The sequence below is a fragment of the Phocoena sinus genome, chromosome 10, assembly GCF_008692025.1.
Source record: "Phocoena sinus isolate mPhoSin1 chromosome 10, mPhoSin1.pri, whole genome shotgun sequence".
NCBI classification, from domain to species: Eukaryota; Metazoa; Chordata; class Mammalia; order Artiodactyla; family Phocoenidae; genus Phocoena; species Phocoena sinus.
Genome location: NC_045772.1, coordinates 43,916,414 through 43,928,082, shown reverse-complemented (window position 1 = coordinate 43,928,082; position 11,669 = coordinate 43,916,414). Strand labels below are relative to the sequence as shown.

The 11,669-nt window shown below is 39.0% G+C and overlaps 1 protein-coding gene across 1 annotated transcript; it reads left to right on the top strand.

Moving 5' to 3' along the window:
• Nucleotides 1-1,606: 1,606 nt before the first annotated feature.
• On the top strand, nucleotides 1,607-5,334 carry ATXN7L3B (ataxin 7 like 3B). Its single transcript, XM_032646423.1, has one exon. The coding sequence runs from the start codon at nucleotides 1,971-1,973 to the stop codon at nucleotides 2,262-2,264; it is 294 nt and encodes a 97-aa protein (XP_032502314.1). The 5' UTR covers nucleotides 1,607-1,970; the 3' UTR covers nucleotides 2,265-5,334.
• The last annotated feature ends 6,335 nt before the right edge of the window (nucleotides 5,335-11,669 follow it).

Genomic DNA, 11,669 nt, shown 5'->3' with positions numbered 1-11,669 from the left:
CAAACTTTTATGGTGGGAATTGTCGTTGACATTTTACAATGAGAAAACTGTGATTTACAGAAGTACATAAGGCAAGTTCACATAGAGAGTACCTGGTAGGAGGAAGGCAGTCTGACTCAAGAACTTATGCACTTGATCATTATATTTTGTGGCTTAGCACATGGCTATATGCAGATTTCAACTTATATCAAAACATGATACCAATTTTTGAATGGAGAATGTATAAATTACACAAAGGCTGCAATGGAAAAAAAGTTATGTCCCAGATAAAAATATTCTTGTCATGCATGCGTCTTAAATAGCTTAGGCTTTCAAATTCCTCCATATCTGCCAATTTGTGTTTTTTAGGATGACAAAATACACAATCAGAAAATTTGTATGGGTACAAGTACCAGCTAAGTACTCATAAACCAGTAAGTTAAACTGGTACTTAACCTTCTACTCATAAAAATATAGAGTAAGATATTAAGAATGAACTCTAAAACTAATAGTGTTTGGATAATCATATACATTAGAAAGTTTTTATTTGTATCTGGAAAGATACATGTCTATATTTTCCTTTACTCTGGAAAGGAAATTATAGAATCAGACAGATACAAATATGTATTGTTTTTTAAATTTTGTTTCTTTGGCTAGAGCTATATTTTAATAAAGTATAAAGGTACAAGAGGCTGCTCTATTTCACAGTGGTGGGGGTGGAAACTAACAAGATACAGGAAAATTTTCTTATATTCAAGTCCATAACTGATATGATTAAAATAGCTGACAGTTACTGAATGCTTACTTACATGTAAGAAGCTGTCACAAGAAGATTTTTTAAAAAATATCATTTAATTTTAACTATTAAATGAGAACTAGCTTTATCCAGATGAGGAAACAGAACTGTTAAATGTTGGATCTAGGATTTAAACCCAGGTAGACTGGCTCTAGATCCCACAATTCATGCAGCACAATTTTAGGAAAAGATTCCTTTACCTCCCAGTGTATTTAACATATTTCAGGTTTCCTCCCTCTTCAATAGAAAATATACATATAATTTTCTCTTTGAATTATTTTAGAGATGTACAGTATATGATGATTTATTTATAGTCACACTGACTTAATGGTCTTATAAATGAAATAAATGCCTTAGGTTCATGTGATCAATATATATGAATTATGTCTTTAGTGCCTAGTTTTTCATTCAAAAGAAGACTGAATGATAAACTCTAGTGTAATTTGTTTCCTTGCACCATCTAGTGGATTTAAATGACAACTGCGGCAGTAGTATAAATGATTGTAAGTCAATTATATGTCAAATTTTCAAACGTATCCGGAGAACTAGTCCTAAAACTGTACTTCAGATCATTACCACAAATATGCACAGTTGTCATTTGCCTTTTTCAAGAGGGAATCGATTAAGCATGGACAAAGAATTCATTAGCGAGTGTTTAAATCTGCAAAAAAAATTAACATAAAACAGCCTCCTTATCATCTTTTTACAATTAAAGGTAATGACAGTCTGATACGTTTTAGTTCTTCCCATTCGTTTTCCTAAAACTCCAAGCCTTTCCAAGCAGCTGCGCGTAGGGAGGAACCCGGCGAGTCTGCGCGGGGCCAATGCGCAGGCGTGCTGAGGAGCGGAAGTGGGGAGGCGGGGCTAAACCCGGACCAGCAAGCGGAAGAGGCCGGGGTAGCGGAGAGAGGCTCCGAGAGCGTTTGGCGGCGGTGAGTCTGGGACCAGCCGGAGCTGATAGTCCCAGATCCGGGGAGACGCCAAAAGAAACGGAGATACCTGGGGTTCCGGAGCAGTCGCTGCTGGTTGCTGCAGCTGCCCTGCCGCTGCCACCGCGACGCCTCCGCCCTCCCTGCTGAAGACGCGGCCCTGACAGGCCTGTAGGCCTAGGCGCGGCCGGCCGAGCCCGACGTGTTGCCGCCTGTGCAGCTGTGAGTAATCCGAGCGCCCTCTCCACGGTTGTGTACAGATTAAAATGGAGGAAATTTCGTTGGCTAACCTGGATACTAACAAGCTAGAGGCCATCGCTCAGGAGATATACGTAGACCTAATAGAGGATTCCTGTTTGGGCTTCTGCTTTGAGGTGCACCGGGCAGTCAAGTGTGGCTACTTCTACCTGGAATTCGCAGAGACTGGTAGCGTGAAGGATTTTGGCATTCAGCCAGTGGAAGATAAAGGAGCGTGTCGCCTTCCGCTTTGCTCCCTTCCTGGAGAATCTGGGAATGGGCCTGATCAGCAGCTGCAACGCTCACCTCCGGAATTCCAGTAGCTGCAACGTGAGAGTCTGATGGTGACCAGGACAATAACAAAGACCAGTCCTGTGGTTTTGAGAAGTTAGGTAGCTAAAAAAAAAAAAAAAAAAAAAAAAATCAGACAAAAGTCCCAGTTCCCATTGAAGAACCTAGCCTTTAAAAACTTGGAGTGGAGAATTTAGGAATTCGGATCCTTGTATAAGTGTATTACCTTTGGATCAGCTTTGAAATCCTGGACAGGAGGAGCTGTGCTGTGCATCCTGCAAGCCACGCAGTGGTTGATTTCTGAACACACCAGAAAGTGCACAAGAACCCTGTACTGTCCCCAGTGCACAGGTGAGCATCTGTGTGCTCAGCATATAAAGTTCTTTGGCTCCTCAGCCTTTCTGTCTGCCTGATGTCAAGGGCTTTCTGGATAACTGACCGTTTGGACATAACTGATGGTCAGGCCTTAACTGTTGGGCCTCAGTGGGACTGCACCTCTGATCGCAGAGCCTCTGATTTGGGCTTCTCCAAGACAAATGAAAGTCAGTTATGAGATCTGGATATTAATCATTCCAATCTGGGAAAGCCAAGAAAAAGAATTCCCAGCTGAATCTGGTAGGAGAAGCTCTGTGGTCTTGACGCCAAGAAGAAGAAAAGCTCAAAGCCACCAGTTTCCCAAAGGTCCAGCATTTAACAATGACTTCAGCGGAGTTGGGGACATGGGCTAGCGTTTTGCTGAACAAAGCCCTGTTTCTTGCAACCCACCTGGTGGCATAGGCTTAGCAGATGAATAACTTGGTTATCCAGGCAGGCTGAGGATTAAGTTATGATCCCTTGGGGAGGTAGCAGGGCCTTCTGCGACTATGCACGATCTTTCAGACTGCAGGATTCATATCTGGATGTATTATGCTGTGGACAACAGTTCGGTGGGGCGTTTTCCTACTCTGAGTTACTCGTGACCTAGCCAGTCCATGGGTCTGACTTGGTTATTGTGCCAGGCCACTACCTGCCTCCCATTTTCGGGGCAGGAGTGAACTATGGAAGAGCATCATGGCTGTGCAGGAGGCTGTGGTTTGAAAGCTGAGCCCAGAGGGGACCTTTTTCAGCCGCACTCACTAATGTGAATGGGTTAGTGCTAGGAGCCAAGGAGCAGGACTGGGTCAACTCTCATCTGACTGTGCAGCATCCTATTGAATGCCCCTGTTCCTTGGGTTGGGCAGTCACAGAGCTCCGTTGCAGTGAACATCTAGACTGTCACCACCTTCTCTGCCCCTCCCAAAGGGCAGTCCTTTCCACTCAGTTCCCTTTGGACCTCTTGAAAACAAGAGCTGTCCTTTTGTTTTGGAAGTCAGGAAATGGCCCCCAGAAACCCTCTGGTTTTAGGGAATGGGATAGGGGAGGATGGGAAGTGTGAGCTGGGTATCAAAACTACCCTCCACTTGACTCCCTGATTGAAGTTTATGAAGTGTATAGGGGTGGGAGCCCCAAGGTGAGCGGTGCTGCTTTATTTGAAATGTTTTCTTACCTCATTCTGTGCCCCAGTAAGGGGCCCAGCCTTTTCTGGCTTGGCCCCATGTTCCTCCAGTCCCCTGCTCCATGCCTATCTGGTGCAGCTCATCACCCCGGGTGCTGCCTGCCACTCTACATTCACGCTGACCAGTTTCAGTTTCTCTCTTGATGCTCCTACTTCTGAAGCCTGCCCAGTTTCCCTTTCCTTGGCTTCTCTTAAGTTTGTTTTGTTTTCTTGTTTTTGAGAGAGAGAGCAGAATCTTTCTTATGGCTCCCTCTATTGGGATTAGGATGGGAAGAGAAAGTAATTTTTTGTATATGAAAAGCAGTGTCATGCCTAAGCATTTCTTGTGTAGGACTGCCTTGCTGGTATGCCTTCCTGCTGTGTCTTGCTTCCTGAGGAGTTACATCTTCCCACCTCCACTTGGATACTGCCCCTTAGGACCTAAGCAGAAAAGCAGTAAAGGCTGAGTGACACAGGGACAGAGTAGGTTCTGATCCATTTTCTCTAACCCTTGCTGTGCATGTATCCTTCCTTATCCCAGAAGGAACTGTTTGGACTGTATGGACTGATTCGGGTTACATACTCTAGAGGGTTAAGGGAAGCATAGTAATAGGGCCTCAAGACTGTTTATTATTGCATTTTCCCTCTAGAGTTGTCCCGCTCAGGGTGAGGGCCTAGCTACATATTGGTCTTCAATCTAAGAGTTGTAATAACTGTTTAAAAAGTCAAACCTTGGCAAGAACTGAAATAATTTTGGGTTATCTGCCCTTGCCTTTTTTAGAGACATCTCCTTCAGAGGGGATGCAGAAGGAAAGGAGGGTCTAAGTGAGACTCTGGCCTACTTAAATATAATATCTGGGAAACAGGCTGAAGGTAAGGCCATGGTCCACTCCTCCTTCAGAGAGGGAGCTCAGATTGTGACATTACTGTTTCCTTGGTCTTTTCTCCTGGTTAGAGGAGGGAGAAGTGGAAATAGTTTTGAGTAATGGTTGGTTCATATTACCTCCCTCTTGGTTTGTGTTTTTGTTTTTTTGCTCCCCATTATTAGGGCAGTAGCCCCCGGTCCTGGTTGGGTATGAGGTGGGCTAGGTCCAACAGGTACCCTGAGGGGACAAACTAACTCTTCTTTTTTGGGGAGAGAATGCTCCCTACCATATAGTTAACAGTGGTTAGGAATTCTCCCTTTCCCTATCTTTCCTCTTAACAGCAGAATTCCTGTCCTAATCTCCTCAATTAAGTGTATTGATCACCCTGTAATTCTATTATGTATCTGAGTGTGTGTGTGTGTGTATGGGGGGGAAGGGGTTCTTTACAAATTTCTGTGGTTTGTGGCTTTTTCTTCCATACATTAGTTCACACCACCGCATGCCCAGGGGCCATTGCCTGGCATTATCGCATGCTGGGATCATCGGGGAAGTGTAGTGAAGCTCACCATTGTCCTTTGTTTTGGAGAGTCTTATTTTTGCATAAGTAGTCCATCCTATACAGGTTGCTAACTGTGTATTCCCCTTGCCCCATGGCTGCTGGTGTAAATAAACTGCGTCTCCCCATTGGTAAACAATTACAATAAACAAAATTTTAAAAAATGACTTTATTTGGACTCTACGTTCATCTTTTAAAATTGTACGTTTCTTGGGTATTCACATAGTGAAATAAATGTTGAACCTTAGTTACTTTCTCCTGAATGAGTTTTATCAGAGGAATTTTGCCCAACTTTGTTTCTCCATCTAATACTGCACATTTAGCTTTCTGCAACGTCCAGTGAAAGAAACAAACTGTATACAATCTTCCCTTTACCATAACAAGAAGGTGGTAAAATAAATACGATGCAATCCTGTCACTGAGTCCAGTGTGAAGGATAGTTCGATTTAAATGGCACTCAAGCTATCAATATATACACTTTGCCACCATTTTGGTCTAACACTGCTCTTGCTCTCAAGAGACAAATGATTCATAGCAAAGATGAGTCAGCCTTTCTAAAGGTAATTGTTTCCAATACTTTTCATTTTACTCTAACTATTTAGGTCTGTCATTTTGTTTTTAGATAATTCAGAGATTTTTCATTTATTCCAGTTCCTATTCCAAAGTTGGAGCACTTCCCTAGAAATTGTACTATTGCTCCTTAGTGTTGATCAAATCACTAGTTTGCTAAATGTTCTAGTTCTTTAAAAAACAGTCCCAAATTGGAAATAATATTTAGATGAATAAAAATTATAGAAATGGGATCAGAGGAAACCAGTTGCAGTAGGATATCTCAGGGGACTTTATTGACATGTTACATGGTGTTAAGTCACCTAACACATATGCAGCTGCAGCAAATCCTTTTGGATCCTATTTCATATGTTTAGATTTGAATTGATGTATTTCATGCTAACCTACTTTTCTGAAATAAGGTATTTGCAAGACCTCAGTGCTCTACTAAATCCACTTGACAGTACGACTTTTGAGATTATTTTCATGTTTTCTAACTAATGATCATTATATTTAAAAAGAAAAGGAAATCACATACCTTTCAACTCCCTACATACTTGGTTTTAACTGGCGGGTAGCATGAGGTCAGGAACCTAATACATGGTTGCTTGATGTTGACAAAAAAAATGAAGTATGCTCAAGTAGATAAGGATTCTGGAAGAGCTTTCTTTAAACGTCTTTTCATATTAGTCTTCAATTATCATGGTTAGTGAATTGCTGGTTCTCAGAGATAACATCACATGTGAAAGTTTCACCCTGCTGTGGAGGGCACAAGCTTTTTGATCCTTACACATGTTCCCAAAGATGCCCGTGATGCTTTGAAAGAAAATATTTGTTATAAGGGATGCAATTGTTCAGAAAGCTGTTGTAGACAAACCTGTAAATCCTTGGTTTTGTTTTTTCCATTTTGAAAACTTCAATCATTATTACGTGAGCCTTAGTGGAAATATGTGAGCTGGAAAGGAAATACTAAATTCATTTCAGAAATGAGAAAATATGTTCGGCAGCAAAGACTTGCCCACAGTTCAAAAACAAAAATACAGAAGCAATAGAAGCAAAAGTAGAATGCTAGTGCAAGGCCAGTGCACTTGGTTGAAGCAAGAAAATTTTTAATAAATGAAAGGACTAATTTTTTTAAAAGACAAATTGCAGTTAGAGTGAAAAAATTGTGATACTGATGAAAACTTTTAAGACTGAGTGAAAACATTGAGAATGGAAAATATATTTAACAATATAATTTATCAAAAGTGACTCAAGGAATTTTTATTTTTAACCTTAAAATTTAATAAATGTAGTAATTTAACTACTAGAACTTAAAAAAAAAATCCCATCTCTACCCAAATATACAAAAAAACTCTAGACACTGAGTTTTACAAACAATATAGCAAGAAACAAAAATCATTATAGGCTAAGTGTATTATGAAGATGTTAGGCAACCAACTCCTTTAAAGTATCAAAAATAAACTTTATCAACAAGTCAGGTTAACCCTAGGAAAGATTTTGACTCAGAAAATCATTGCATCATGGGGCGGGGTGGTGGTGGTGCTGTAATGAATGATATTGGGATTGACATATATACACTAGTATGTATAAAATAGATAACTAATAAGGACCTGCTGTATAAAAAATAAATAAAATTCAAATCAAAAAAACTATTGCATCACCATTAGAGAACAACCATGTGAAGATTTCAATACAGAAAAATAGTTTGTAAAATTCAATACCAACTATTAACTTTAAAAATACTCATTAACCATATAGAAACGAGGCCTAAAGAACTTCCATACACTGATAACATATGTATCAAGATCTACAACTGCTTTGCTTAATGGTAAATACTTGGAAGCATTTCATTTAAAAGCAGGAATGGAAGAAACAAAATTCTCATTCTCAGATGATACCTAAATGGATAATTGTGTACAATCTATGAACATACCACTGCAGGTAATGATAGAATGCAGTAAAGTTGCTGGATATTAAAGTTGCTGGATATAAGATCAGGATCCAAAATCAGGACAATAAAAAATTTTAAATGGTGCATTTATAATGTAATGCAACAAAAGTACATATGGTCCTATGTAATACTAATGTAACAAGAGTGGTGTAAAATTTTGTGGAGCAAATGAGAAAAATTTCATCTGGAATGTTAAAGGAAACTCAAAAATAAATGAAGAGTCATAAGAAAGGAAACCCAAATAAATGGAGAATAATGGGATGTTCATGGATAGGAGGCTCAGTATCATCACTCCAAATATATGTAAGTAACCTTGATTAAAATCCAAATGGACATTTTCATGGAACTTGATAAGCTAATTTTAAGATTTATGTGAAAAGCAAGGCGCAAGTGTCGACAAGATCTTTTTGATGAACAGCTAGTGTGGTTGTGGTGCAGAAACAAACAGTAGAGTAGAAGATAGTTCAGAATTAGATGGAAAAACAAACACATTTTTGTCATCTTGATGTATGACTAAACTGGTAGTATAGTCAGTAGACTATAAACTGTTACGTTGTTCTGGAATAGATTAGCCATAAATACTAAAACTGTACTCCAGACACAAAAATTAATTTCCGTGAGGATTTAAGACTTACTCTAGTAAAGTAAAACATCAAACATTTAGAGGGACATATAGGAGGATATGTTCATAATTGTAGGCAAGGGAAATTTTCTTAAGTAAATAAAAGCACCAAACATAAAAGATCGATATGTTGAGCCGTAATAAAAGTAAAACTTTCTATGCACTGTCATACTAGAAACACACAACAACAAAATGCCATAACACGCTAGTAGAAGCGTTACGGTTCTTATAACCGATAAAAGATTATTGGCAAAATAATTATACAATTGACAAATGGACGAAGTAAAAGAACAGCTCATTTATAGAATTAAGAAATCCAAATGACAGAAAAGATGTGAAAAGTTCACTTAGTTTTGAAGAAATACAAGCTAAAAGCAAATTAAATACCAATTTATACCACTCAGAATAGTTAAGAAAGGGTGATGATATCAACTCTGACAGGTACATGGAGCAATTAAAAGTCTCGTACATTGCTGGTGGACTGTAATATAATAAAAATATTTGGGAAAGCAATTTGGAAATATCTATTGCAGTTGATATGCATAACCAATACGCCAATATTTCCACCTCTTGTAGCATTGTCTGTAATAGGAAAAAATAGAAAGTGATATAACTACCCATTAAAAATATATAGTCCCATGCAGAAGTGAAAATAACCAGGGCTGCACAAATAAAATATTTAGTAAAACATTTGTTCTTATAATTTGATACCTTTCATTTGAAGCTTAACAGTATGCAAAACAATGCTATATATTGTTTAGGGATATGTATATATGTAACAAAATGTATACCAAAAACGTGAACTAGACTTCCACCTCTATGTGTATCGTGGTCTAGATATTGGAAAAAGACTTCTCAGTGCAAAAAGAACCTGGATGCCGATTAAACTGGAACAAAGATGCTATTAAGTGTTTTGCTATCCTCCCAAGAAAGTATGGGAAATAGCTCTCTCTTCTACACACATACATACACACACTAAACACAGAGCAGAGACACAAGTGAAAACAGAAAATGGGGCTGCACTGGAGGACCTATAGAAACCAGGAACTTCCACATGAGAATGGGAGATTAGGCCTCCATCATCACAAATTGAGACCACTCATTACACTCCCCATAAATACAAGATACCTGAGATAATCTTTACATCCTTAGTGAAAGGATGGGCAGAGTAAAAGGAGAGAAACAGAGATTTTCCTGACTGCAGAAACAACAGATAAGAAAGCCTCTGCCCTGGCCTGAGGTGAAATAAATTAATTAAAATAATAACATTATCATCATCATCATTTCCTCTGGAAATGGTACTTATACTCTTGCTTTCAAATAGTTACCCTACCCTGTTAGAGAAACCTCTGCCTGAAAATTATATAATCTGCCCAAGATAATATACTTCTTGGCCACCTAATAGAGTTTGGGTCCCTCAGTATTCTCACAAAATATAAATTTGCAATAAAAGAAACATCTATTTTTCAAAAGAGTTTACTTACCGCTATCATGTTCTGCATCTAATCATTCTATTTTCAAGAAAAGAGTTCTAATTTTGATAACACTGAAAGTGAGATTTGATGAGATTAGGAGATGGCTGATCATAGGAGTGGTTGACACTGCCAGCATTCTAGAGACCCAAGGTATGCAGCCAGAGGAACTTAATGAAGGTGGAATTACCAACATAAGTGAGGAAACTGGTTGTGATAAAAAGGATAAAGATGTTTCAGAGGAAGTGAAGTGCCCAGTATACTTGACATTAAAGGATGTTGCAAAGATATTTCAAAATATCGAGAATACAAAGAATGTGCTCAGTATTTTGTGCCATAGATAAAATGTTGTGTGGCAAGCAGAATTCTAAAGACTGTCTCCTGAGATTCTTGTCTTCTGGTTATTCAGTTAAACAGTAAGCTAAATATTGCTGTAAAGGGATTTTGGAGATGTAATTAAATCCCAAATCAGTTGACCTTAAGATTTGGAGATTATTTGGCTAGACTTGTCCCAGTCCCCAGTCAGGTGAGGACTTAAAAAACTCAGTGTTCTCCATCTGGTAGGAGAAGACATCACAGAGATTTGAAGTGTGAGAGGGGTTTGATGCACCATTTGTTAGCTTTGAAGATGAAGGGGGCCAAGTGAGAAGGAATGTGGGTGCATCTTGGAGCTGAGAGTAGCCACTGGCTGCCGGCTAGCAAGGAAACAGTACCTCAGACCTACAGCCACAGAAATTGAATTCTGCAAACAACCTGAATGAGCTTGGAAGCTGATTCTTCCTCAGAGCCTCCAGATAAGAGCCCAGTTTAGCTGACACTTTGCCTTTGGCCTTGGAGACTCTTATTAGGTGGCTCAGCCAAGCATTCCCTGACTTCTGACCTAGAGAAATGTGAGATTCCTAAGTGAGGACTGTCTTAAGCAGCTAGATTTGTGATAAGTAGTTATGCAGCAATCGAAAACTAATACAGTCATGAACTAATACAGACTTAAAAAGGATTATTCCATTAGATGGTCACCTTTATTATTGGCATGAACCCCTTACTTGGATTTTATCAGGTAAATAGATAAATCATAATTAGGGATATAATTCCACAGAGCTCTAAGAAAACAAACTCACATCAATATAATAACACCTTTCACCTGCAAGTTTAACCTTAGATCAGCAAGATGATGTGCTGATTTTTAAATACAAGGTGACCTCTCCACTTTTAATGTGATTTTATCACCTAAAGTTACTCTGCCCCCACTGCATTCTTATCCCCCAGCTCCTTCTGTTTTCAGACATACACGCACAAGCATGCACATACCCGTAAATACACACAGGAGTTATAACTTTAAATCAACCCAGTTCAGAGAAAGGCTAGCTAAGCTGCTTCCGCTCTTGCTGCTGTATGAATTATTACAGTTCAAGGCCTTATTTGCAGAGCAGCCATTTCTATAGTCTGAAGGTAGATGAGTGCTGGTCTCTTAAATACTTCCCTTACAGCTAAATTTTCTTTTGGAATTAAATGTGCTTGTGTTATGTCTACTTAGTACTGGATTCAACAGTGATTCAAAAGCTGATTTAGATGTTGTATAACAGATGGGAAAAAACATTATGATCAGTTTGACAACAAACTCTGTGGCCCCAATTAGGTCACTTCATCTCTCTGGGCAAGTTTCTTCACTGATAAATTAATAAGCTCGAATGAAACGATTTCTTGGTTGCATTCCACCTGTGACATTCTCTGATTCGATGATAAAATGTTGAAAATAACTACCCAAGTCATCTTATTCCCAAGATCAGTTTTACCATCTAAATGCAGAGAATTTGGCACAGTTAAGTTATGGGCTCCTCCTTCACATGAGTCTGTGTAATTCTGCTTTGTAAACTGTTCTATGGCTTTTGCTCTAGATCTCAAACA

What these genes read in the sequence shown, in the direction of transcription:
- ATXN7L3B (XM_032646423.1), top strand. Translation starts at nt 1,971, where the DNA reads ATGGAGGAAATTTCGTTGGCTAACCTGGATACTAACAAGCTAGAGGCC.